This window comes from Meriones unguiculatus, chromosome 3 (assembly GCF_030254825.1).
Source record: "Meriones unguiculatus strain TT.TT164.6M chromosome 3, Bangor_MerUng_6.1, whole genome shotgun sequence".
In the NCBI taxonomy this organism is placed as follows: domain Eukaryota; kingdom Metazoa; phylum Chordata; class Mammalia; order Rodentia; family Muridae; genus Meriones; species Meriones unguiculatus.
In genome coordinates, this window is record NC_083351.1 from 13,174,977 (window position 1) to 13,202,602 (window position 27,626).

At 50.0% G+C, this 27,626-nt stretch overlaps 2 protein-coding genes and 1 long non-coding RNA gene across 14 annotated transcripts in view; 1 reads left to right on the plus strand and 2 right to left on the minus strand.

Annotated features, from left to right (window-relative positions):
• The window catches only part of Tmco4 (transmembrane and coiled-coil domains 4), a 76,069-nt gene extending 61,407 nt beyond the window's left edge, over positions 1 to 14,662 (minus strand). Inside the window, exons 1-4 of one of the 12 annotated variants that reach the window (XM_060379192.1) lie at positions 14,510 to 14,662; positions 5,773 to 5,913; positions 4,575 to 4,670; positions 2,653 to 2,777 (exon numbers count right to left, since the gene is read on the minus strand). The gene's annotated coding sequence lies outside the window, so the exon portion shown is untranslated. Of the gene's footprint in view, positions 1 to 2,652; positions 2,781 to 4,574; positions 4,671 to 5,772; positions 5,914 to 13,246; positions 13,380 to 13,775; positions 14,159 to 14,509 lie in introns of those variants that run through there. The other 11 variants (XM_060379188.1, XM_060379190.1, XM_021630829.2 and 8 more) reach the window with 11 other exon arrangements.
• Positions 14,663 to 18,682: 4,020 nt separating this feature from the next.
• On the minus strand, positions 18,683 to 19,917 carry Rnf186 (ring finger protein 186). The gene has a single exon (XM_021630836.2). It carries the CDS (start codon positions 19,877 to 19,879, stop codon positions 19,040 to 19,042), a length of 840 nt encoding a protein of 279 aa, XP_021486511.1. The 5' UTR covers positions 19,880 to 19,917; the 3' UTR covers positions 18,683 to 19,039.
• Positions 19,918 to 21,030: 1,113 nt separating this feature from the next.
• Positions 21,031 to 24,115, plus strand: LOC132652723 (uncharacterized). The gene is made up of 3 exons (XR_009590294.1): positions 21,031 to 21,092; positions 23,538 to 23,636; positions 23,947 to 24,115. It is a non-coding gene; the product is annotated as an uncharacterized LOC132652723 (long non-coding RNA).
• The last annotated feature ends 3,511 nt before the right edge of the window (positions 24,116 to 27,626 follow it).

Below are 27,626 nucleotides of genomic sequence, written 5' to 3' on the forward strand. Positions count from 1 at the left end.
GTGAAGGTAGGAAGGTAGAGAGGGGAGTTCTCCCTCATTCCTTGGGGACAGGGGAGGCAGAGACAAGCAGGGAAGAGAAAGGGGCAAGCCAAGCCCAGCCAGGTGTCCAAGTGAGGAGGAGGAGGATTCAGGGAAAGATGCACCGCAGACATCCAAGCATCTGGGATAAGAACAGGTACAGACCCTGATGGACATCCAGCCCCCTCCACCTGATCAAAAGGAGACCCTAGTGGCTGGCTGTGGTGGCACACACTTTAATCCCAGCACCCAAGAGGCAGAGGCAGAGGCAGGTGTGTCTCCTCTGTGAATTTGAGGCAAGCCTGGTCTACAAATCTAGTTCCAAGTCAGCCAACAGAGAAACCCTGTCTCAAGAAACCTAGAAGGAGACGAAGGAGAAGGAGGTGGAAGAGGAGGAGGGGGAGGAAGGAGAGGAAGAAAGGAAAGGAGAAGGAGGGAGGGAGGGAGGGAGGAGACCCTGGTAATTCAGCCTCACCATGCTTCGATGTTCTTCACTGACAAATGACTATGTAGCTGCCCAGGGAAGCCACTCCTCAGTCACCAACAGAGCCCATGTGTGAGCAAAGCTGGGCCTGGGGCTCACACCACATATTACTTGTTAAAGAAATGAATGCTGCTGGGCAAGGTGGCACATGCCTCTACTCACAGCACTTGGGAGGCACAGGTAGGCAGAGTTCTCTACGAGTTCCAGGCCAGCCTGATCTAGGCTAGCCAGGGCTAATCAGTGAGACTCTGACGGAAAAGAAATGAAAAGAAAGAACACCCAGGCCACTCAACAAAGAAATGCTGCGCTCCCCGGAACAGAGCGCAGACATAATAAACTATATAAGGAATGGAGATACGCTGAGCGCCTGCCCTGTATGCACTTCACCCTGGATCCATCCCCAGTACTGAATAAACCAGGTGTGGGACCTTGTCTTGAAGACTAAGCTGTCTGTCCCTGGGCGCCCAGGCTGTGACTCTGGCTCCAGGTGGTAAGAAGGGTCACATGCACAGTTTGCACATCTGCAAACGGCCTCAGAGGGGAGGCCACTAGACCCGGGTCACACAGCCAGCAAAAGACAGACCGAGAGAACCCAGGCTAAGGTCTGGGCCATTGCCTCTGTTCTGAATAATGGTCACAATACTAAGAATTTCTGAGTTTTATTAGCTAACTCCACACTATCCTTGGCCCCTAAATTTGTTCCTTTACAGCTGAGTGATAATATATATGTATATGTATAACTATATATCTATATGTACATAACTGTTACCTATCTGTCCAATAATAATTAGTTTTTAAAACATAACGATGTATTAGTTTTCAAAACATAGTTAAAAGCAACAGACTTTTTTTTTTAAGGGTACACTCAAGTATCAACTTTATTTAGGGTAAATTGGACTCTGACTAGTCTCTGTAATATCTATATTTTTGAACACTGAATCAAAGTTTGTAAAAACTTTCTGATCTATTTAATCCTCACGAGTACCATGTAAGGTTAAGCGGGGAGGGAAGAAGCAGGATTCCCTCTTTCAGCTAAGGGATGGGCTCACGACCCAGACTTTTGATTTCCAACCTCTATTTCTCTCCTCTGCCCCAGCATTCTGAATCTTCCTTCCCTTCTTTCGGATGAAAAAACTGAAGCCCACAGAGGTTAAGACCTTAACCAAAGCCCCCCAGTAAGACTGGCCTCCAGTGGTTCCTGGAAGTGGGTCGGCCCCAGTCCTGAGGACCAGCTGCCAACATGGTGGCGGGATGAGGGATCAGAGGGCCCCACTGTCAGCAGCTTCAGCAATCTCTGCTGTGTGCCATTTGCAGGCAGTGGTAATTGCACCTATTATCCTGGAGAGCCCAAGATGGCACTGTACTGGGCTGGCATCTGGGGAGCCCTCGTTAGCTCCCTGGGGAAGGAAAAACCGCCTGTGACCAGGCGAGCATGTGCCTGCTTGCTCCTAACCACTCCGGGGGAGGAGTGTGCAAGGTGCAGTGAAAGCTCTGCTCAGGCCAAACTCACCGGCTCATTCTCCACAGCGCCCTGCTGTGCAGAGCTTTCTCTACATCGTGGCCTAGTGGCCTTTGTGTCATGCCTGGTCCTGTCACTCCCCTGTTTAAAAGCTTCCCAACAATGGCCTACATCAGTGGTTCTCAACCTTTCTAGTGCCAAGAATGTTTAATATAGTTCCTTATGCTGTGGTGACCCCCCCTCAACCATAAAATTTATTTTATTGCTCTTTCATAACTGTAATTTTGCTACTGTTACAAAGTGTAATGAAAATATCTGATCAGTGTATCTGATCTGTGGCTAACTCACAGGTTGAGAAACACTGGCCTACAAGCTCCATCTTGATGCCGTCTGCTGCAGGAACCCTATCTTACGGCCTGGTGCCTGTCTTGCCCCTCACTCCCTAGCCACACTGGCTGCCTTCCTGCTCTCACATCTGCTCACTGTTCTCTGAGCCTTTACACCTGCCCTGCCCCCTGTCTGAAACTTCCTTCTCCTTCCATCACACCTGGCCTCAGTCTAAATGTCACCTCCTCTGGGAAGCCTTCGCTGACCATCTAAAAGTGTCTTTGCTTCCCCCTTCCAGCACCCTGCTCTCGCTTAATATTGCTCGTTAATAACCGAAAGAGTGTATTTTCCCAGATTGCCTTACCTGTGTGTACACACGGAATGTAAGCCTCAGAGCAGACGATGCCCTTGCTTCTCCCCCTCACTCTCTCTGCTTTAGAATACTGCAGGCATCAAACACACTTGCTGAAGAATGAAGATGCGTTCATTCTGCTGGGACACAGATAATAACATACTGACACACAGTGACATAATCATCAAGTGACTTGGTCAAAGTCACAGAAGTGAGAAGGGGAGAGGGGCTGGCGGGATGGCTCAGGGGGTTAAGAGTACTTGCTGCTCTTGCCGGGGACCCAGGTTCTATTCCTTGCACTGACATGGCAGCTCACAACCACTAATATCCAGACCCAGGATGTCTGGTGCCCTATTCTGGCCCCTGTGGGCACTGCACACATATGGTACATATACATTCAGGTACACATATAAATTTTAAAAATCTAAATCTTAAAGAAATGAACAGCCAGGCATGGTGGCACAGGCCTTTAATCCCAGCACTCAGGAGGCAGAGGCAGGCAGAGCTCTGTGAGTTTGAGGTTTGCTTGGTCTACAAAGGGAGTCCAGGTCTTTTTACATAAAGAAACCATATCTCAGGAAAGAAAAGGAAAGGAAAGGGGCTGGAGAGATAGCTCAGAGGTTAAGAACACTGACTGCCTTTCCAAAGGTCCTGAGTTCAATTCCCAGCACCCACACGGTGGCTCACAACCATCTATAATGGTGTGTTCTTCTGGTGTGTAAGGATACATGCATACAGAATGCTGTATAAATAATAAGTAAATAAATCTTTTAAAAAAGAAATAAAAAGGGAAAAGAAATGAATGTGAATAAGGAGGAATCAAAATTCATATTCATCTCTCTCTGTGGAGTCTATACCCTTAACACTTCACTGAAGAAGTCGGGAAACAGAATGTATGATTGGTGTGAGTGGAACAGCACAATCAAACATGTGGGGTAGGTGGGAGGGAGAGGGATCAAGGGGACCTATATGGATGGATAGGAGGGAGGCTTCTCCCACAGAGGGTTGGGGAGGGGTGAAATGACAAGAAAACAGATGCAACAGAGGGCTGGATAAACACTGTACAGGTGACATGAGAGATGGAGGGCTACCAAAAGGAAGCCGGAGGTAGAAAGGAGAAGGGCCAGGATGAGACCTGAAGAACAGACAGGAGCAAATCACATAGGTGTGGGTAGGCTGGAAGGGCATGTCCTGGGCAGAGAGGACAGGATGAGGCAGAAGAGAGACTAGGATTTTGAGAAATCAGATGTCCAGAGTAGCCAAGACTAATGCCTGGGCATGGAGGACAGGCCAGCTGATGAACCTCTCGGGGGAGCTGTCATGGTGACCAGGCCCAGTGGACCAGGGAAGGCTTTTCTCGTGTGCAAAGGCAGGGGCTACATGGGGCAGGCGGGGGTGGTGCTGGTGGATGAGAGGATATGGGACCTTCCAGTATGTGACTGTGACTTTCCTGCTATCTGACATAATTTTGAAATAGAAATCAAAAGAATTGTATTAGGAAGGGGCTCAACGGTTAAGAGGACCTGGGTTCAATTCCCAGCACCTACATGGCAGCTCACAACTGTCCAGCTCCTGTTCCAGGGGATCTGACTCCTGACTTACACATATAGGCAAAACACCAATGTACAGACAATAAAAAAATAAATGAATTTAAAAAAGGATTCCATTAGGAAGATGTGGGGAAACGTAAAGGTCTTTTCTTACATCCCAAGTCAACCCTAACTATCCATCCTCACAACAAACTAACCAGCTGTTGATTTCAGGAGCATGTACTGGCACTTGCTGGGTACCAGACTGGCTGTTTGGTGGGGACATGGGGTAGCCATGCCATGCCAGAGAGACAACAGCTCCCCTAATGGGGGCTGTAGGCTAGAGAAAGACTCTTTAAAGCAATGGCACAGATCTGCAGCAAAGGGGACCCCAACAGTCCTTACCCAATTCTGGAGAAGCAGCGTGGGCGTCCCTTTCTCTAAGTCCAAGGACAGGCTGTTCAGCTTCAGAGGGTTCTTCGGGGAAATATGCAAATTGCTCTAGAGACCAAACCAGAAAAACCAGCCATGGGTCCTGAGGGTGTGTACCCCGGGGGAGAAGGAGCAGCTAATTCAAACTGTGCCCCTTGACTCACTCAGGTGCCTGTCCCAGTAGAGCAGTAGGCAGCCCCCACTGAGTGGTCACTGCATGCCAGGCCCAGCTCCAACTGTCTCATGGGTGTCCTTATGCCTCCAGCTGTGATTACACCTGGGCCCTGGGTTAGCCTTGGCTCCACAGGCAGGAGTTATCACTCTGTATTGCACCAAGCTCCCTGGGTCCATGAGGCGTCCGGCGCAGCAGTTGCACAGAAAAGACTACTAGTGAACAAGCTAACGAGCTAGGTGTAAATGGGGAACTTTTCACACTGCAGCTGGGCACCAGGCGAGAAGGGAGATGGGGCTAAGTGTATGAAATCACGCAGGGATGGTCCCAAGCAAGGGCACCCCAACCTTCAACCAATTGGAACTCTAGTCTCTGTCCATTTGTTAGCAGCATTGGCTCATGTGTGACACACACACACACACACACACACACACACACACACACACACACACGAGACAGAGTCCACTAAGTTGCTTGGCCTGTCTCAAACTTGAGTTCTCCTTTCTGTAGCTCTAACTGGCCTGGAGCTCACTATGTACACCAAGCTAGGCCCAAACGCAGAGATCCACCTGCCTCTGCCTCCCGACAGCTAAGGATTACAGACACGAGGTACTGGCCAGTGGCTTTTACACTTTTGTGGGAGTCAGCTGTCCATATGTCTGGGTGTCTTGTAGCCCTGTTTTGTCTGGTGATCTGTTTGTCTATCTTTTGTGCCTTAGTGTAGCTTTAGAAGCCCTGAAAGCACTTGAAAAATTATTGTGTACCATGATACAGCAATCTTCAAATGCCGGGGTCTTCTACTACAGCTGGCCTGTACTTTCACCAATGGTCTCTCCTGGGCTCTCTTCACGGTGTCAAAGCCTTAATTTCGCTCCTGTCCTAGGTCTTCAACTGCCACTGTGTCCATGCCTGCACCACTGGTTCCTCACGGTGCCAAGCCTCAGCTGCTCTCCATGACCCCTTCATACTTCAAAACCCATACTGCCTGGGAGGTTTTACCAAATTCAGCTGTCAGCACGAGGTACAATCTTGGCCTCGTATGTGCTTGTATGTGCTGACTCTCAGGAAACACTTCCAAGATGCCGGTCTCTTCTTAATCACCGCCAACTTCTAAGCGCCAACTGACCAGCATCAATTACCCTAGCAAAGCAAAGGTTTCACTTTAGTGGTTCTGGTCCCTTATTAATCACAGCTGATTCTTCAGCCCTAGCTAACCAGAACCACAGACTTATATTTCAAAATATGCAACGGCCCCAATCAAGACTTCAAGGGACTCTCAGACTTCCCTCTGGAATTTCAGAAGCCAGGCTCTGTCGTCTGCATTTCTCCTGATACTCTCATCTTCCAAGAGCCCATAGAACAGCCTAGTAAGGTTATAATACTTGATAGCTTTTTTAGCCCAAAGTTCCAAAGTCCTTCTACAATCCTCCACAAAAACGTGGTCAGATCTGTCACAGGAATGTCCCATCCTGGTACCAATTTCTGTTTAGTCAGTGTTTCTACTGCTGTGATGTAATATCATGATCAAAATCAACTTGGAGAAGAAAGTGTTTATTTCACCCACAGTTCCTGTATCACAGTCCATTATGGAAAGCAGATAAGGCAGAAACTCAAGCACAGCAGAAACCCAAATGCAGCAAAAACCTGGAGGCAGGAACTGACACAGAGGCCATGGAAGGGTGCTGCTTACTGGCTTGCTCAGCCTGCTTCCTTATGCGACCCAGGACCACCAACCCAGGGATGGCACCACTCACAACAGGCTGGGTCCTCCCCCATCAACCACTAATTAAGAAAATGACTTACAGGCTTGCCTACAGCCCAATCTCATAGGGGCATTTTCTCAATTCAGGCTCCCTCCTCTCAGATGACTGCAGCTTGTGTCAAGATGACATAGAACTAGCCAGCACGCACACCTGGCCAGGAGTATTACTTTTGCCTCCTTAAGGTGTCATGTGTGTGTCTGTCTCTACCTGGAAAGGGAGGCCCTGAAACACGCATCAGGATGCCAGCCAACCACGGCCCACTCCAGGGCGAGAGAGGCTGGATTCAGGGCGATTTTCCTATTTTCCTTCTGTTTCTGTTTTGTGAATTATCAATAGTGAGTAACCTGATGTGGGTGCTGGGAACCAAGCTTGGGCCCTCTAGAAGTACAGCAAGTGTTCTTAGCTGCTGAGCCGTTTCTCTGGGCTTCTAGTTACGCTTCACAAAATGTTTTCAGAATAAAACGATCTGAAGGGACCTCACTGAATGTTCATGACGCTCGTCTCTTGGCCAAGGTTCCTGGCCAGAGGTTCCTGGGTTTTATTTTTCTTTTATATTCTGTCCTGAATTTATTGATATTATTATAATAAAGAGATAAATCAATTAACTTAAAATTACACTGTGCATGTGTGTGTGTGTGTGTGTGTGTGTGTGCGCGCGCGCATGTGCACATGTGAAAGTCTGAGAACAATTGGTGGATTATGGCTCTCTCCTACTAATTAGGAGGCCCAGAATCAAACTCAGGTCCTCAGGCTTGGCAGTAGGCTCCTATACCTGCTGATCCACCTCCCTGAACCAGAAAAAGATCAGTCCTGGGCTGGGCATGGTGACGCACACCATGTAATCCCAGCACTCAGGGTGGCAGAGGCAGGTGGGTCTCTGAGTTCAAGGCCAGCCTGGTCTACAAGGCAAGTCCAGGACAGCCAAGACTATACAGAGAAACCCTGTCTCGAAAAACCAAACCAAACCAAACCAACCAAACAAAAAAAGCAGTTCTATTACTTTCTCCTTGGAAGGGGGGTGTTTTTGGTTAGAACACCGGCTCCATGTGGCCCAACCAACTAAGTAGAGCGTAGGCCAGTGAAATGTTCAATTGCTTGACCAACAGGTCCTGTTAGTAGCAAAACAGATGGGCCAGTAAAACAGCAGAGGTGATCTTAGCCACGTACAGTGTGGAGATGGAGGAGACTGTGGTTCCAGCGCTGGGTTATGTGATCTGTTAGGTTGTTCCCTATCCTCTATCTGTGGTGGCAGCTGTGGGCGAGGGGAAGTGATGCCACTTGTGTGCACCGGTTCAGGGAGCCTCCATCCCTTGCTATAGGTCCACATCAGCACCCAGCCCAAAGCTAACTCAAGTGTGTGTAAGGAGACACTGATGCTAGGAAGCCCTCTGTGTCCTGAGTATCCCAGCAGCACCAGGGGCAAGAGGTCATGATGGAGGGAGTAGCCGCCATTTCCTAGAGCCTCCTGGAGAACGTGTCCCTTTCCAGGTACTGTAAAGACATTCAGGGACTCCAAGCAAGGTCCATGTTTGATCTAGAAGAACACCATCTGCCAGGGAAACAACTTTTACAGCCCGAGAGCCACCACACCCACGGTGAGGCTGTGTGTCCAGACTCGTGACGGACAGGGTTGGTACTGGAAAGACCTCATTCTGATCCAAGATAATTGTAACTTTTAGCCAGCCAAGCACATTATCTTTCACTACAGAAAATGCTAGTCAAGTGACTTCTGTCGCTCGTGGGACTGACAGCCAGTCATTCCATAAGAGCAGCCCTAGGCCCTGTGGGCACTTGTTGAATGTACTTGGTACCAACCAAATACAAGCCAGTGTAATGTCTCCTTAGAGGAAAAGAAAACTCTCAAAGCCAGCATGGAAAAGGACATTAAGCATGATCAATATCATGTTTTAAATCACCCAAACACTGCATGACCCAGGCCTTCATAAGACCCCATACAAGAATGAACTTTTGTTTTTCCAGCTTTTCTCTCCTCTGGAGCAGTCTGTGAAAGCTAAGGTCGGATATGAGAGGAATGTGTGTGTGTGTGTCTCTCTGTGTATGTACATGTGTGTCTGTGTCTCTCTGTGTGTGCATGTGTGTTTCTGGGTCTGTCTGTGCATGTGTGTCTCTGTATGTGTGTGTGCCTGCATGTCTCTGTGTGTGTATGTCTACATGTGTGTGCATGTGTGTCTATGACTGTACACATGTGTGTCTCTGGTGTTTTCTCTCTTTTGTTCTGGTCATGAGTGAAATTTTAGATGATTCTACAGTGCTACCAGACAATTAATAGAGAGCTGTTTACAGTGTCTAGGGAGGGCTGGAAACTCTGAGCACAGGGCCAAGAAAGTCCATCCCAACACAGAACCACAGTGGCCTCTTTAAACTATAAACCTTTAAGAGTATAACTGAGGCATTGGAGAGATGGCTCAGTAGTTAAGAGCACCAAGTGTTCTTCTTGAGAACCAGAGTTCAAATCCCAGCATGGAAGCTCACAACTGTTTATAACTCCAAGATCTGACACCCTCACACAGACACACAGACACGCAGGCAAAACACCAGAGCACACAAAATAAAAATAAGTAAATTTGAAAAAAGTTTTAATTACTAAAGAGTATAATTGAAAGTTCCCTCTCTGTTTCTCTTTCTCACACACATAGACACAGACACAGACAGATAAGTAAGCATAAGCTGCTTTGAGAAGCAAGGATAGCTCCTCCTAATTGTCGCCTACCTCATTCACTCTATACCTCTACTTCAAAGTCTAACTGGAAGCTAGAGATAAATGAGGTGGGAGATCTCCATAGCAACACTTGCAACCCAGAAGAACCCAGAGGGTCTGGGACAACTACTTTACATAGCAGAAGGAGAAGATGGAAGGAAAGGTACCATGGTCCCTGCTCCAGCAGCCTGGAGGGTGGGCAGGAAGGGAGGATGGGTGCAGGGCAGGCTCAGCGGTCTGTGTCCACAGTTGCCATTGCTCCCTTCCTTCCTGCTGGGGCCCCGGCACATGCCACCCACAGTCCTCACAGGGTCACAGACGAGCCTCCTCACCAGTCCCCCGTGGCACTTATCGCCATCCATCCCACATCACGAAGACAACAGTGTCCTGCTGCCCAAGCCACACTGCCCTCCCCTGCTCCAAAGCTCTGGAAGAAGTCTTTCCCACCCAGCCAAGGCCTTCACAGAGGTGACAGGGCCATAGGTAATCCTGTCCTAAGGCCCTGCTAACACCCCCCTTTCCCCTGCTTCTTTCCTTCTCCCCGACTCTGCTGCTGCCACACTGCCCTGATGTTCCTAGGTCCCCTACACTTAGTGGGACCATGGCCTTTGCGCTGTCTGTCCCTTCACTGAAATGCTCTTTTCCCAAGATGACCAAGAGGGCTGAGGGCTGGGAGTGGCAAGTGACTCCCTCACTGAAGCTACTCTGCCTCCAGCCCTAACTTCCGCAGTTCCCTTGGTCTGGGACCCCATGTCCAAGTGGGGCCCTTTATATATAACAAACCATGCCAGCGACATCACTGAGGTTCCCTGGGGCAGACTGTCATGACCTATTCTGCTCCACAGCAGCTTTGTGGGGAAGACACCATCCCTATCCCCACCTGAGCTGAGGAAGCCAATGTCACCAAAAGTGGAGGTCACATCACCGGCGTGCAGCAGCCCCACCATGCACCCTAGGCTGGTGTGACTGCAGATCCTAAGCTCTGCGCCCGGGTGTTTGTCTAGCACACACACTAGGGCTCCCAGCACTGGCAAAATACAGTAAGATAAAACCAAATAAAAAAAGAACCCCAGGCAATTTTCCCTCTGTTATTTTACTAAGTGGACCCAGCTGACACCGGCCTTCCTGGATTTGTAGAGCTAATGCTGGGCCCCTGTCTCTGAAGCCAGTCTGAGTTGTACCTCTTCCAATGTAATAATGTCCTTGTGTCCCTGTATCTCTACCCCAGTATCCCATGTCCCCAGGAGAGCTCTAGGATCACACTAATCCCCTCACCCCAGTGCTGGGTAACTCTTCTGTCCTGATTTGTTTGCTCAAGATGATGTCTGACAACAAAGTGGCACTCTGGTTATGTTGCTTGAGGTACCCTGTGATAGCATGTGGCACAGATGGAGCTGAATGAATGAATGAATGAATGAACGCCTCTCTCTACAACTGAGAAATGACTTCAGTGTATCTTTGCCAGAGGCAATGAGTTTTGTTTTTTGAGACAGGGTTTCTCTGTGCAGCCTTGGCTGTCCTGGAACTCACTCTGTAAACCAGGCTGGCCTCGAACTCACAGAGATCCAGCTGCCTCTGCCTCCTGAGTGCTGGGATTAAAGGCGTGCACCGCCACTGCCCATCAGCAACGAGTTCTGCATACAGCTGAGAGAGGCTGTGTCTGCAGGTAGCTTTCATTGCTGAACATCTAGCAAGCAGCCTCCGGCGGGATCCTAGAAGTCCTGGGCTGGCTGGCATGAGTGGGCTGGCCACGAGAGTTCTTTTCCACCTGGGCTTAACCTCTCACCCAGGTGGCCTGGGCATCTGGAATGCAGAGCTGGGCTGGGTAAGATCTGATGAGTGAGATGTTTATCAGGGGGTGAGGTAGGGAGGAGGTGAGGTAGAGAGGAGGTGAGGTAGAGAACTGTTGATGAAGCCCTCTGAGGTGCCCCGGAGGCTAGAGCAGGCACGGGTGAAGGACCTCAGAGTCCACGACACAGGATTTTGTTCTTTACCCTAAGAAAACAGGAGCCAGGCGGGGTTGAGGAGAGGGCAGCACCATGGCAGAGATCCAGCTGCCAGGAGTGGGGAGGTCAAATGCAAAGGAGACCGAATTCTGCTTGCCGTAACACGCTCTGCTGCTGTCCACTCCTCTGCACCCCTTGGCTATACTGAATGTAGTTCAGAGCCCCAGGGGTCTCCATTGAGAGAGCACTTGTCCAGCACACACAAAGCACTGTGTCCCATTTTCAGCATCACATAGCTAGGCCTGAAGACACACGCATCTTATCCCAGCACTCAGGAGGTGGAGGCAGGAGGATCAGAAGATCTAGGTGGTCATCCTTGGCTACAGAGTGTGTTTAAGGCTAGCCTGGGCTACATGAGACTTTGTCTCAAAACAGCCAACCTCCTGCTCCCCCCCCAAAAAAAAACACCTCACAAAAACTACTGAAAGCATATGAGAGGACTATTAACTGCCTAATGTAACGACCATCTTCAGATCCTGCAGCGGCCAGGCCAGCCTCTGGTCTAGCCTTCCCAGTCCCATGGTATCCAGGTTCAGGCTGAGCCACAGGAACCGATACCTGACAGCTGTGACCTCCTGGCCACATTGAAGCCTGGGCCTACAAAGGTTCGAAGGTTGCCAGACATCACCCTGTTCTGCTTCTTCAGTCCTCTGTTTAGCTTGCAGACATTTACTCTGTAAACGAAGCCAAGGTGTTCCTGAGAGGTCAGGGCTTGTTGGGGGGCCCTCAAGAAGCTGAGGACCACAGCCTGACTGTCCGACTTGCTGTGAGCCTGTAGGAGTGCACACACCGGAAATCGAGAGTGTGAGGTGGGCATTACGTTTCCAGCCCAGAGGGAGTCTCAGCCTCTTCACCTGGAACTCAACTCTGCTTCTAAGGTTTCTCTACCGAGAGCAAGAACACGTTATCAAGTCACTAGACCTCTGAAGAAAGGCATTTTTGCCTGTCTGAGGTGCAGCTCAGTGGTAGAGAACACATGAGGGCCTGAGTTTGGTCCCCAAAGCAATTTTTTTTTTCATTTTTGTTTTCAAGATAGGGTTTCTCTATGTGGCCCTGGCTGTCCTGGAACTTGCTCTGTAGACCAGGATGGCCTCACACTCACAGAGATCCACCTGCTTCTGCCTCCTGAATGCTAGAATTAAAGGTGTATGCCACTATTGCCCATTTTTAATTTACTCTTTTATTTTTTTTTGAGACAGGGCATCTACATAGCCCTGGCTGTCTTGGAACTCACTATGTAGACCGGGCCAGTCCCAAACTCACAGTTTGAGATTAAATCCTGAGTGCCAGGATTAAAGACATTTGCCACCCTGCCTGGCTTTCTATTTACTTTTGATTTGGCAAAGACTCTCTGTACTATGCTTTCGAATTCCCGAAGGATATTTAGTACCAGGAGGAATTATGATCCCCTTGTGTTATAAGGAAATGGAAGTCATTACCAGGGAGACACCCAAGGTAACACAGAGAGGAAGTGGCAGTGCCAGGCTTTGCCAGGCTCCTGGGTTCATTGAGGGCATCTCTTAGGTCCGTCGGACTCTGCTCACTGTTCTATTCCCCAGGTCTTGGCGGAATGGGAAACTCAGGCTGGGAGAAGCATCTTCGGTGAGGCCCAGAGGTTCAGAAAGTTTGGCACTGTTCTAACTACGAGGAAGGGGCCCTGGGACCCTGGCTTCTCCACATTTTGGTGGTGTTGCCTCTCTGCCCAGTCTCCAGCTGATTCACCCTCTGCGGAGTGCTCCTGAGGGATGACTGTTTCCTGCTGTGTCTTCACAGCCTAACCAGTGTACACACTGACACACAGCAGGTGCTCAATGATACACAGTGAGCGTTTGAAGGCCTGGGAAGCCTCATAGATAGGCAGGAGGGGCCTCTGGATCAAACCTGCAGATAGAGCTGCTTTTACTCTGGGTCACCCGGGGGAAAGGCAAGGGCGACAACGGCAAGGGGGCCAACTCTGAACCTAAAACAGGGTCAAACAAGCTCACCGTTGTTTTCCTCTTTCCTCTGATTGCCTGGTCCTGGCCAAAATCACCCCATTGTTCCCAGCCTCAGTTTTCCCAGCTGTAAAATCTGCGCCCGCGTCAGTTGCGTCATTATCGGGGAATCGGGGGAAAATTTTCCCATTCTGTAAATACCAACAGCTAGGCGAGAAGCCACGCCCCTATCACAGCAGGAAGGGGCCGGGCCTTTCCCGGGCTTAGGGGCTTTCCAGGCCTCCCGGAATTGAGTCTGGAGACCAGAGGGTGGGAGCGGGTACCTGGAGCGCCCTGTACGCAAGGGGCGTCCAGTGACCCTGAATGACCTTGGGTAAGACCCTTTCTTCCCTTCCAGCCCAGCCACTCATCTTTCAGGGGAGTGGTTTGGTGCCCTGGACTGTGCTGGCAGGCAGGGCCCGCCGGCGTGCTCCGCAGGCATCAGTGTCCCCTCCAGCCGCCCAGCTGAGAGCACTGCCGGCTCCGAAATCGCAGCGGCCGCGGTCTGGGGACGCTCCCGGTTCCCCGCAGGCAGGCTTACCTGGAGAAGGCAGCGACCGGTGGGACGACGACCGGGATCCTGGCGGCCCCACTGCTCCCGGCCCGGCGCTCCCCGCCTGTCCTCGCCGCCCTACACCGGCCCCGGCCGGTCCCGCCTGCGCAGCCCCAGAGCCCCGGCCTTCCGGCCTGGGTCGGGCGCCTCGCCACCTGAGCCACCAAAGCCGCCACCCGGGGGCCGGCCTCGGGAAGGGACCCACGGATCTGCAGCCCAGGAAATGAGAGCACGGGGCGCCGGAGGGCTCTGCAGAAAGTGCTCGCCAGGGGCTCGGGTGGTAGGAGGGGAGTGAGTCCAGACACGTGGAGGGGAAGCTTCAAAACTAGGCCGCCACACTTTGAAAGAGCCTGTTCCAGAAGCAGCCTCCCCCTCCTGGGTACACTACTCTGTGAAGTTTGCAACATCCACGCCTTCTTTCACTTTCTCTAATGCTCGCCAGTCTTTGCATCCGAGGTTCTTACATCCCGGAGACCTCCGATTTGGGGTTCCGTTCCTGTGAGACTTCCTAACCACCGCTCAGCTTTAAACATTGAACAAATATTTGAGCTCCTACTACGTGCCAGGTCCTGTTCTCAGGCCATGGATTGGCACACCAGGCTTTCAGCCCCCTAATATTTTAATCGTAGTAACAATCATAGATTGGTTTCCTCTTTTGCCAATTAACCAATGCGTATCCCGCACAAGAACTTAAAAGTCTCAGGAATGGAGGTCTGTATTACCTCATCCGCTGCTGTGTGCCCAGCCTCAGGGTTGGTGGCACAGCACTTGGGAGATGGCTCTTGTTGCCCCGGCAACCTGTGAATTTTCATCACACCTAGTCTACAGGCGAGGAAGTAGGCAGCCATCCTATTCAGGGAAGGAACATGAGTCACCATGACCTCTAATGTCGTTGCTCTTTCTCCTGGAGAAGACAGGCTGAAGTTGGAAGTGGGGAAAATGTACACAAGCCGGCTGGTCAGACCTGTGGCATTCCAGAAGCCGGTGACTCAGGGTCCTATTGGAATGCGGCAGGCCTCCCTAGCGGCCAGTCAGGACGAAGAACAGCGAGAGGGTGCTTGTAGGGCAGAAGGATCAATTGAGGAGGACTGAAGGGTTCTAGCTGAGATTCTGGGCATCACTAAGGAGGGGCAATAACAATAACCATGCCAAAGTGGCATCCCTGCCCCCCAATAAACCAGGAATTTTAAAAGATCCTATTGTTGGCCCTGAAGAACGCCTCACAGGAGTGGCCAGAGGCCACCAATTAAGAGATTCCAGGCCTAAGGAGCTGGCCTCAACCTGAGCTGGTTTCTTCTCAGCCTTTCAGGTGTGGGACAACTGCCTTTCCTATTTCCGAGTAAGCTGATTTGGTAAATTCTTGATATAAAGAAAATAAATAAATGTAATTCTGAAAGTAAAAAAAAAAAAAAAAAAAAAAAACAACAACCAAAAAACCAACTAGTATAATTTGCTAATGGAGAAAGGAATAACAGTAGATAAATGAAATCAATATGGAAAATAATTTTAGAAAAGAAGTTATACTCAATATAAAGTGCTGCCCTAGATTGGGTTTTAGGACAGTAAAGACATAACTGGTCAGTGGATCAGTTGGCCTATGCTTTCGTCAATAGCCACATATCAATACTGTTTTTTAAAAAAAAATGCTGACAAACGTATCAGTGTTAGGATTGGAAATTAGGGCGAAGGGCACATGAATTCTTGCTAAGAACTCTGCACTGTCTCTTCAACTTTCCTGTCAATCTAAAACTCCAACACACAACGTTTGCTAAGTAAGTAACAGGAAGATTGAGTCCTTCGTGTAGTTACAGGTCACCTCTGAGTGAGGCCCTGCTTTGCCTTTGTTTAAAAAGATTATCAGGGCCCTATGGTGAAGGGCTGAAATCACAGCTACATGTTTGGTGTGGGGCAGTGCTGAGGCTGAGGCAGGGGGATCACAGGCCTAAGGTCTTCCTGGCCTTTACTATGAGTCAGAGGTCATCCTAAGTAATTTAGTGAGGCCATGTCTCCAAAGTAAACAGGTGAGAAGGAGGGCCACAGTTCAGTAAGCTCAGTGGCTGGCCAGGTTCTGCCCCTCCGTATCCATAAGAAAGGAGTGTTCCTGGCTGCTGGGTCGCCTTTTTAGAATGTGAGGGCAGCAAACCGCTTCTCCATGGAAAAGAACTGAGAGATGTGGTGTGGTGGTCTCCGTGTACGGCTTGAGGCCTTTTAACATATGTTCACATACTGGCTAAAAATGTATTGTGTATGGCCAGTATATATGTCTCAGACATTAAAAATGTATCAGATTAAGGGACAAATGTCAAGGATTCACTTCTCTTTATTAGAGGTTGGACCCAGGCTCTGAGCAAGTGCTGGATGACTGAGGTATAGCTCCATCCCTCTTTTTAGGTCAAAGGAGGATATCAGGTGTCTTGCTCTGTCATCCTTCATCTGTTTCTTTAAAGGCCGGGTCTCTCAGTGAACCTAGAGCCGCCCTCCCATTCCCAAGGGGACAGGTACATTCTGTGACTTCCTTCAATGTGGGCCAGAGCCTGGCCCTGAGCCTAGGGCCTTTTCTCTGGTTCCATCCACTCACATGCCTTTGTAGCACTGCCTGACTCCTCCCCCAGCTCCAGGGGGCAGCACTGGCCTCAGCCACAAGTTTTCAGGTTCCAGGTGATGGTTGGGGCCAAGTCAGCCTGCAAAGGGCCTGAGGTTGGTAGTGTAAGAACATCTTTGCCCAGGGATCCCAGAGATATCTTGGCTGGGGCCCACCATAAGCCAGGAGGAGTGACAACAGGGGGCCTGTGGGTAGAGGGCCCAGGCCCAGGCTCAGGACAGTAGTCATTTAATCAGATGAGGCCTGGGATTCCATTACTCCCACCCGCAGGGTTCCCAGCAAGAAAGGCTGGAGTGAGGTGGTCAGAGGCTCATACAGATTTATCATTCTTCTGAAACCTGCTGATTCTGGATCTCACGGCTCCAGTAGTTTGTCTCAGATTTTCTATGACACTTCTCCCAAGCCCAAAGGTGGGGAACCCACAGTTTCTACGTTCCTTCTATATATGAAGGAGGTGTCACGTTGAGACAAAACTCTGGGCTAGTTCCTAAACTCTCCAGCATAGACTGGCTGTGCAACCTCAAGCAGGCAAATTGACCTTTCTGATCTCAGCGTCTTCCTCTGCGTGAGAGGGAACACAGTGGTTGAGCTTCACGAGGCTGTCAGAAAGGCAAAACTTGTCTGATAGGGGAAACGCCTGCTTAGCTTATGGCTACTGGGCAAACACGTTCCCACCAAATGGCAACAAATGGTATATCCTTGACCAACTGAAGACTTGGGAGGAGGTGGATTTTGCCTCCAGGAAGTTGGAGGCTTAGGTGGAGAGAAAACGTTCTTTTGCGGTCTGTCTGGCAGCTGTCCCAAACTTCTCACACCCAAGGTCAATGGGGGAGATGCTTGGAGGCCCTCTCCACCTGCTCTGCCTCTGAGAATGGGTGTTCTTCAGGCCCACGCTGGCTGGCTGTAAGAGCCTGAGTTTATGCCCTGGGAATTGCCTGACCTTCTAAGAAAAATAAGGCACTGTGGTTTTTAGGGCAGTGTACACATTTTTTTTGTTTGCTTGGGTATTTTTTTTTTTTCTGGTGTCCAGGATGGATGGAACTTAGGGCTTTACACATTGCAGTAAACGCACTTTACCACTGAGCTCCGCCGTCAGCCTGCCACCCAGTGAGACAGGAGGAGCCCTTGTTGTGATCTCCTAGCAGGCATTCAAAAGGATGTGACCAAAACACTGGCCTGTGGCTGGAGCCATGCCCTGAGCAGTTGGGATATCCAGGGTATTTTAGGACTGATTGAGTCAGAGTTCCTCAGCCTGGGGAAAGGGAAGCTGAGAGCCAAAGCCCTTGCTCAACAGCATGTGACCACTGACCAGGGCCGAGCAGCCAGGACCTGGTGGCAGAGCTCTGTCATTACTCCTGACAAAGGTCCAGTCACCGTGAACTGTGTCCTCCCTACCTGTTATTCTCCTACCTCAAGAACTCAGGAAATGGGGTAACTGGGAAAGGACCGTGCAAGGGGCCTGGGAAAGTCCCTCCAGAGTCTTAAGTCTGACCATGGGGACTTTTTAAACTGTGCCTCAAGCTCCCAAGCTGGGCACCTTTCCCTGCCACCACCACCTTGGCTGAGCTCTGAACCCAGAACCCATCAGAGCTCATTTCTGAGGGCAGATGCCTGCCTGCAAGAAGGAGCCCAAATGGCCTTGAAGAGACGACCCAGGGACCTTTCTAGTGGCTCTCACTATGAGGCTGAGGTGGGGGTGTCACTGCAGAGGACCGAAGGACCGTTGCATTTATGAGATGTTTTATCTTTATGACAAAGTAGCAAACAGGACGGCAGACGTGATAAGAAGGGTGGCACCAACTGGAATGCTTTCATTGCTTTCATTCCGCCGTGTGGGTCTGGGAGTCTGATAGAGAGCTGGATCCATTTCGTGTGTGTGTGTGTGTGTGTGTGTGTGTGTGTGTGTGTGTGTGTGTGTTCATCCTTATAACCCTGAGATTCTCCTAGTCAAGGCCTCGTGGTACACAACTGGTGATCTCAGAGTGGAGTCTGGGGACAATTCCAGGATTCACTGTCTCCATACCTCCCTGTCTCTGTCTCCCTTCCCACTGGTACAGGCACAACTCCATGCATACTCCCACCCTGGGGCGGACCCTGTGGGGAACCCTGCAGAGACTTTTGGAGTTGTGGGTTTGGGATAGCTGAAGCAAGCAACACAGAAGAAAACCTGCCAGTGTTTTCATGGACTCTGGCATCCCAGCAGGGAAAATGCACAATGGCTAGAAATGGCCACAAACTTCCCGGCAAGCAAAACATCAAAACCCAGACAAGATAATGAAGCCAGCTACACAGATTACAAAAGAACCCTGGTTCTATTTGCTTTGTAGTAAGGTCAGTGTCCCATTATGTCTACACAGTGAAATATACAAACGCCAGGAGTTCTGGAAGGACAGGGACCCCTCCACTCTCAAAGTCACTCATTCAGGGGGGTAACTCTCCTTCCTTTCCCCTTAAAAGTTTAGCTGTGCTACACAAGGGCAGGCAGGTGCAAACCCATTGTTCCAGCACACAGTCTGACTTTGGCATGCAAGTCCAGTTCGCATGTGATTTTTTTTTGAAGGGAGGCTCCTGGCCCCTTACCCTCATGGGTTGTGAGATCTGGGGGGGAGGAGAGCCATGGTGACGTCAGGGCCCGCAGAGATCAGAGCTCTCAGGCGATAGAAGCGATCTGGGTTTGCTTTTGCTCTCTGCAGAACAGAGTCCTGGGGCAAGTCCAGTTGCCGCTCTGGCTCTGGGGATGGCAGCAGAACAGGGTGGACATCAGCAGTGCCAGGGCGATGACAAAGGCCAGCACCCACCGGATGACGCCTGGGTAGATGAAAGGCAGGATGAGGATGATGAGGAGCGCCAACAGGAGCAGGTGCACAGCCAGGCGCCGGGCAGCTACGCGGTTGACACTCACTGTGTCCTGCTCATCTCCTGGACAGCTGGCTGGCCGAGCTGCTGAAGTGGCAGAACCCACCAGCCCCTGGGGACAGAGGCGCACCTCTGGGCACGGCAGGGCCAGCCGTCCCACCATCGCCTCCTGGTCTCGCAGACTGCAGATGAGGCCTCCTGGGACGGCAGTGACCTTTCGGCACAGTGGGCAGGGGATGGACCAGGTGTCTTCCTGCACGTAGAGCAGAAGCTTCAAGCATACGGCACAGAAGGTGTGCTGACAGCTCAGCAGCTTGGGAGAGCGGGCACAGTTGTAGGGCTCTCGGCACACCAAGCATTCCAGGTCGCCCTCCATAGAGATGCTGAGACGCCCAGGGGGCCCCAAGGCAATGATGGTGGTTGTGGTGGTGGCGCCTGCTGGGATAGGCTGTGGAGCCTCGGTGCAGGACATTCTGGGCACCGAGTTGGTGGGATGAGTCTGTTCCGAGCAGGGGCATCCGCAAGGAGTGTCCACTGGTGCTGCCAGGACTTGCACGGGTTCTGGTCCCATGGGGACACTGTCAGCCTCCTTTCTGCTCTCTCCAGGTTCCTGCTGACAGCGGATGTCTTGCATCTTCCTCTCTTGCTCTCCCAGCTTGTTTCTCGGCTTACGCTGTCCCTCCCGTTGTTATTATTTCTTTACTCGAAACCCAGGGTTAATCAGTAACTTAGGAACCTGCTGGAGACTTTGAATTACCTGATAGAAGGGCCAGAGGGGGTGGAGTCTCATGAATCAGGACTTTCCTGTTGGGGCCTGGAGAGTGTCTACGTGATAACCAACTAAGAGGGCGATGTGATGACAGAGGTCCCTCCCGAGTGCACCAGCGACCCCTCATCAAGTCCGCTGGTCAGGGCAGATGAGGGGACTCCCCACAACCTTTAAAAAGTGTGTGTGTCAGTATACACATGTGAGAGATGTGTACATGCCATGATACACTTGTGGAGGTCAAAGGGCTTGTGAGAGCTGATTCTCTCCTTCCATTGTGTGGGTTTTAGGGATAGAACTGGGGTCCTCAGGGCTGCTGGCAGGTGCCTTTACTTGCTGAGCCATCTCACCATCCTTTAAAGATTCAACATGTCAGGCTTCAGGGCACAGAGAGGTAGATGTATTTGGCTTGGATGAGGTCTAAACAGCTGGAAAGGTCACCAGCATCCACGTGATGCTGATGAGTGTGACTGGGAACACTGCTTTGAGAACGGCCTCCGGGGGTGGGTTTCTGACCAGACCTTCTGGGTTTCGGAATCAATGCCAGGATGAGAGGGAGGGAAGAGTGTTTGTGCCTTGAAAACACGGGCAGATGGGTGGCATTATAAAAACGAGAGATGTGGTGGGAAAAGTGTTCGGAGCAGAGGAGAACAGGGAAGTCTGAACAGAAAAACACAAGTATCAAAGTGTCCATTGGCCCTTCAGTTTTTTGTCATCCTGGGAGTCTGATTAGCAGCTTCTGGTCCCCAGGCATCTCATCAGTGCACCGCACGAGCAGACACCTTAAGAAAGGGCGCCACTGGCTGTGTCCTTGGGAGACATGAGCATAAGCTGCTGTCTATTTGAACCTCCTCACAGCAATCTCTCCGGCCTGGGTCCTCATCTGTGGTCTCCCGGAATTTCAGCTCTATAAGGAAGGTCTGGGTACAGGGGCAGGGTGTTGGCTTGCTGGCTGCCTGCCAAGGGGCCTACCACGGGGGCAGGACCCAGCCGTGTCCAAGGTCTGGTTCCCAGTCTCGTGGAACTCAGCCATGTCAATCAGTGCAGATTCGATTGGCCTCTCGGCAGCTGGCTTGAGCCGGTAAGACTCACGTGGGATAGCAGATAGGACACAGCGTGGCAGTTAGGAAGCCCTGTCGCCCCTTACCACGCCTGGAATGCTGGAAGCTGGGATGGGTGTCCTTTCTCTCAAAATATGCCACCACAGTGAAGGCAGTGATGGCCAGTGGTGGCTAACCCTTTGGATGAAGCCCTTCCTTCCACCGCAGGGGCAGTGCTGCAGGCTCAGCCTCTGTGTGCAGAGCTCTCAAAAGGCAGAGGTTTGTCTCCCCCTCAGGGCCCTCTCACTCTGAATCTCAGCCCCAATTTCCATTGTGTTCTGCCTTAGGCTGGGTAAGCAGGGATTTTTTTTTTCTACCATCTTTTCTACCAGGTTCATTCAAAGGCTCCTTGGCTCCAGCACTCGGTGTCTGTGCCCAGTATGTTTTCTGACTGACAGTGGCCTGTCTTCACTTCGGGTTATCGCTGCTGCCCCACAGTCCTCTTGTGTGGCTCTGTGGGAGACGGGAGTTGGGGGGCAATCGGGGGCACATCACGGGATTCAGGGTGGAGACCGGCTAATGTCATGGATTGATTTCCTTGCTTTAGCCTCATGTAATGAGCTTTTCTGTTTGCTGGGTCTAGGAAGGACTGAGGAGAGGAGGAATTTGTTCAGCCACATTAATTTGTTATGTAATAAATATATAATAAAATTAAAAATAAGAAAGATCAGCTGAACTGTAGAGGGACATGGGATGGCAGGAGCCTTCTCTTCCTCCTACCCACTCATGGGAAGTCAGATCACCAGAAGGTCACTAAAGGAGGAGCTAGGGGTGCAGCTCAGTTGACAGAGTGTTTGCCCAGCATGCATGAAGCCCTGGGTTCGATCTTCAGCAGAGCATAAAGCAGGCATGGTGGTGGCACTGGACCTATAGTTGCAGCATTTGGGAGGTAGAGGCTGGAGGATCAGGAGTTAAGGCCATCCTTGCCACCTGGGCCACGTAAGATATATATTCTTCCTCAGAATATGAGGGAAGGCAGAGACACAGCTCGGTGGGTAAAAGGGCTCGCCGTACAAGCCTGACATCCACCATCCCATGTCCCTCTACGGTTCAGCTGATTTTTCTTATTTTCAATTTTGTTATATATTTATTGCATACGTGTAGACAATATATGCAGACAATTAGATATACAAACAGACAGACACATTTTTGGATGAAGCAGGTGGCCTTAACAACTGTTTCACTCTGTCTTGGGTTTTTATACTACCTAATACAAAGGTTGTCTATGTATGGAAAAATTTACATCATTCAAAAATAGACACAATCATTACATAAAGGGGAGTTAGAGTAGGACTATTGATCCTAATACCTAACTAGTTACTTTGTTTATTGTAAGTTTAGAGCAATGGTTTTATCTATATGCTCTTATGAGTTCGAAGCAGAAGTTTTATCTTTTCATTTCAAATGTACATTATGTGTTCAAAGCAAGACTTTTTATGTTGTTTTGCTAAGAAACAGGTGTCTGACTTGTCTTGCATGGCTAACCATTTATTCTTTATTTCCATATTCATATGGCCTTTCTTATCATGGTGTACACCTGGGCCTTATCCTCGGACTAAACCTAGAATGAATGTATCTCCTTGATCACTAATTTGTTTCAATCTTGTTTTCCTTCTTGGTGTAATTCACACGGAAGTCCACAGGGATCCTAGCAGTTTTTGCTACACTGCGGGAGGGTTTTAAAATTACTTGAATCGAGTCAGAAATCCTTTAAAATCATCATCAAGGGTTATGAAATCATCAGTTTGTTTAAAGGGCACTATGTCATATGTCAAGATAATCTGCAGGAAATCTGTCTAACAGAGTGAAGCAATAAGCAGTGAGGGTCTCGGCCATGCCAGATATGTGAGACAAGCATGGGAAGGCAGTATAGCAACAATAAGCAGTCTGGAGGGGCAAAACCCCTGGGGCCTTGCCTGTACACCTATTAGTCAGCCATGCAAAACGAGTGGGCTGCCTCCAGGAAGCTCGCTTGCTTTCGTCTGCCAGACCAGCATGCAATTGCCCCCAGCACTCACCAAGTGTTACAGAGAGGGCAACAACACTTGAGAAAGTTATGGAAGTCCCCTGTCCTTTTAGAACCCACCCAGAGGAGGCTCAGGAACCAGCTCACTCTGGCGAGCTGGGTGTAGCTCTCCTGAGTCTCTCCCAGGACCTTAAGAAGACCCGAGCTATCAGCTAGGACTTCTGAAAGAGAAGTGGCTCCGTCAGGGTTTGGGCATGGCCTGAAGCCATCCATCCCATGGAAAGTACAGATGGTTCTGCAGACCGAACAGGCCCACGCATTTGGATTTCTCATTCTGCCCTGTGGGCGTGCCTGCCACATGTTGGCACCCTTCCGGCTCGCCAAGCCAAACTTTTTTTTTTTTTTAATTGCTGTACAGCTACAGACATTAATTTTCAGTAAAGCTTGTTTTCTGTTCCAGATTTTTTTTTGCTCGGAGCTGTAGACTCTTCCATCTTGAGGCTTCCCGCAACCTGGGTGTGGTACAGACTTGAGTGAGGGTAGAATGTTCTGCCTCAAAGTGAGTGCAAACCAAGAGCCAGCAGTTAAAGGGGGACTCCCTGGAAGTCACACGGCTGATGGCCAAGATACTTCCACCTAACCCTCAGGTCCTGTGGGAGAGGATTTGATGCGGCAATGAGTAAATTAGGCCTTCCAGTCCACACCTGTCCCTCTTGGGGCCAGCTCACCTTGGGGGATGCAGAGAGCCCTACCCTAGACAGACAGACAGACACGCACGCACGCACTCCTTTCTATGCTTTCACCTTTAATAAATGGTAAAATTTTAAGCCTAACGAAAGCTGTTAAGTAAACTTGGTGTGTGTGTGCAGGTACCCATGAGGACAGAAGAGAGCATCGGATCCCCTTAGACTGGAGGTATAGCGGACTGCAGCTGCCTAATGCAGGTGTCGGGAACCAGCTGGTCCTCTGAAAGAGCAATATGTGCCCTTAACCCCGAGCTATCTCTCCAAGTCCCTAAAATAAATTCAGTTGATTTGCTTCCAATGCTTCATTTGTATACCTATCTTAAATACCTATCAAATTGGGGTTACATACAAATTTCTTGGGTGAAAGGACTCAAAGTAAAAGTAACTTTAAGAAGCTGGGCATGGTGGCGCACACCTATGACCCCAGCACATGGGGAGGCAGAGGCAGGTGGGTTTCTGTGAGCTCGAGACAAGCCTGGTCTACAAAGTGAGTCCAGGACAGCCAGGGCTACACAGAGAAACCTGTCTCAAACAAACAAACAAACAAACAAACAAATTTAAGAAATCCTGCTATCGAGGTGCATTGCTTTGGGTTAACTGCACGTGTCCAGATGCCAGCTACCCACGTGGGTAGCAACTGCTCACTGTCTCACACTTTCCTTATCCTCCACGACTGGCCACCTGCAGCCTCCTCTTCTGTTCTTATCCCAGAATTCTCTGGTCTGGGCTTTTAGAGCTTAGCGACAGTAAAAACTAAACACTAAACAAACAAACTTAATCCTGTTAATCCTGACTTCTACCACTAACGGTGAAAGTTAGGGTTAACAGAATTAAAGGCGTACTTGTGGCTGCCAGCCCCTGCCCTGACCCCCATTTTGGGCAGTGCTGGGAATCAAATCCAGGAACTTGCTCCATCACTGAGCTACCCTCCCTTCCAGTCTCAGAAACCTTATTTCTTTTTCAGATTTATTTCTTTTATGTTTCACATATGAGGGTTTGCAGAGTTCGGAAGACATGGGATTTCCTGGAAGTGGAGTTATAAATGGTTGGGAGCTGCCATGTAGGTGCTGCGAATCAAGCCTCCAAGAGCAGCAAGTGCTCCTCACCACTAAGCCATCTCTCCGGCTCCAGAAACCCATTTTCACACAACCTTCTCTCTCCTCTGGGTCCTTGGTTTTTTTTTTTTTTTCCTCCCTTTCATTTTCTTCTCCTTCTCTCTATAACTTTCCCTTCATCCTTCTCTCCTTTCCTCTCCTCTCTTCCCCTTTTCTCCCCTCCCCTCTCTTCCTCTCCTCTCAACTGTCCTCTCCTGTCTTGTCCTCTCCTCAACTTCCTCTCCTCTCCTGTCTTTTCCTCTGCTGTCCTCTCCTCTCCCCCTCTTCTTCCCTCCCTTCCCTTTCTTTCCTCTCCTCTCTTCAACTGTCCTGTCCTGTCCTGTCCTGTCCTGTCCTCTCTCCTGTCCCCTTCCTTCGCCTTTCCTTTTTCCCTCCCCTTGCCTCCTACCACTCTTCTCCCTTTTTCTTTTTATAGACAATCTGGCCCAGGCTGGCCTCACACCTGGATTTCCTGCCATCCTGTGCTGAGATCATGAGCATTCCTCACGAGGCCAAGCTTACAAAGCGTGTTCACACTGTGTCTGACTCTGGGTCTGAGCCATGGTTTGGGAAATGCCACTGGCTCAGGTGTGCCCATTAGAAGGCTGTGCTCTCTGAAGGCTCTGGTGGAGCTGTATTCTGGGGGTTCACTCTGGTAGCTTTCTTCAACGATTATGAAACCTGTTACTGTATCTTGAGGTCAGGCCAGGGACACTGGACATGACAGTCTTTAGTGTTCTCTGCACACGACATGGGAAACCCCTCCAGGGAGGACAAGCTTGAATCAACACTTGGCTTTCCCAACGGCAGGTTCGGTCTGTCCACACTACTCAGGTATTCTGAACTCAATAGTTGCCTGCTTCCCGGTTCTGCTTTGGCCGCCGGGAAGCTCAGCCATGATAACAGTACCAGTAAAATACCACCTTTGTTATATCCTGCCCCACTCTCTCAGGCCAAACTTCCATGCCAGTGTCTGATCTACATGGTTTTGGTGACTGGAATTTTGACTTTTGTGTTTATATTTCATTTGTAGCCATTGAGTAATTCTAGTGCTTTCTGATTATGGATAGAAGAAAAGAAGAAAGAAGAAAGGAGGAGAAGGGGGAGGAGGAGAAAAGTAGAGGGAAATTCGGCAAATATAGGCTAGAAGAAGAGAGGGCAGGGAGAGTGGGCACTACTTGGCAGACCTCCAGGGCTGGGGGAGCCCTACCTCCTTCCACCTACCTCCTTCCACTCATGCTGTCTTGGACACAGAAGGCTGGAGTCTGTGTGTTCCTGTCTCAGTGAGAACATTTCTCTGCCTGTTCCTACGCACATTCCAGGGAGCAGAGATGGGGATGTGGTTCACTGGACCATGTGAAAGTTACCTGCCAAAGCACAGTTTGTGATCCACTGAACCCTGGTCCAGGGTGTTTGGCCTGAGCTGGGGAGGCTGTCTCACCGACCCCAATTTTCTCTCCAAATGTCACGTCTCACCTTCCTGGAATATTTGACTAGGACTGGTGTCCTGAGCACACGGGCTTTGAGTGGAAGGTGTAACAGCTGCTTTTCTGAGTTGATTGGCAGGTCAAATAGACCCTATGTTCAAACTCAGGCTGTGCATCCTTGGATAGCCGATTTAACCTGAGTTTTACTCATCCTTTTTGTTGTTGTCGTTGTTGCTTTTTGTTTATTTGTTTGTTTCGGACAAGATCTCAATCTCTCTCTCTGTAACAGCTCTGACTGTGCTGGAACTTACTTTGTAGACCAGGCTGGCCTTGAACTCACAGAGATCTGCCTTCTGAATGCTGGTATTAAAGGCACGCGCCACCACCGCCCGGCTTTCATCTTCTTAATGGAGATGAAAATGGTGTTTTTGTTCCAAATCGTTTGGTTCTAAGAGTTGAAAAAAAAATTCACCTCAAGCTGTGGTAACTCACAAAGACTGGGGACACTTTTTGGTTCGGTTCGTGTGACAGAATTCCCGAGGGAGTGTGTTATATTTCGACCACATGGCTCTTGAGAGCTAACATTAGGTAACTGTTGTCTTTGGTGTAGTCATCTGTAACACACCTAAGAAGTAAGTACCGTTTCTTCTCTGCACGTGAGGAAACTGGGTCACAGAGAGATTAAGTCAGATTACACAGCTCACGGTTGGAATGGCTCCTGGGACACAGTCCAGAGTCTTACTACCAAGCCGGTGCTCTGAGGACCACACCGTTGCCTCCTCGCTGAGGCTCTTCCAAGAGGCTGTGGGTAGTCCTCCTTCCTGCCCTCAGTTTCCTCACCTAAAATGGGTTCTTTTGTGAGCATATGTGCATGTTTGTGTGACTATGCATATCCACGTGTGTGCATGCACACATGGAGGTCAAAGGAGAACCTCCAGTGTCATTCTTCAATCAACGTTTCACAAGGGAATTGTGCTGGTTGATTCCTGTCAACCCGGCACAAAGCGGAGTCACTTGGGAAGAGGGAAGCTCACCTGAGGAATTGCCTCCATCAGACTGGCCCATGGGCATACCGGTGAGGCATTTTCATGATTGTTAATTGACGTGGAAGGGCCCAGTCCACCGTGGGTGGCAGCATTGCTAGGCAGGTGGTCATGGATATACAGGAAAAGTAGCTGTGTAAGCCAAAGGGGACAAGCCAGTAAACAGCATTCCACTACAGTCTCTGCTTCAGCTCCTGCCTTGAGCCCTGGCCCTGGCTTCCCCTAATTATGGAGTGTGG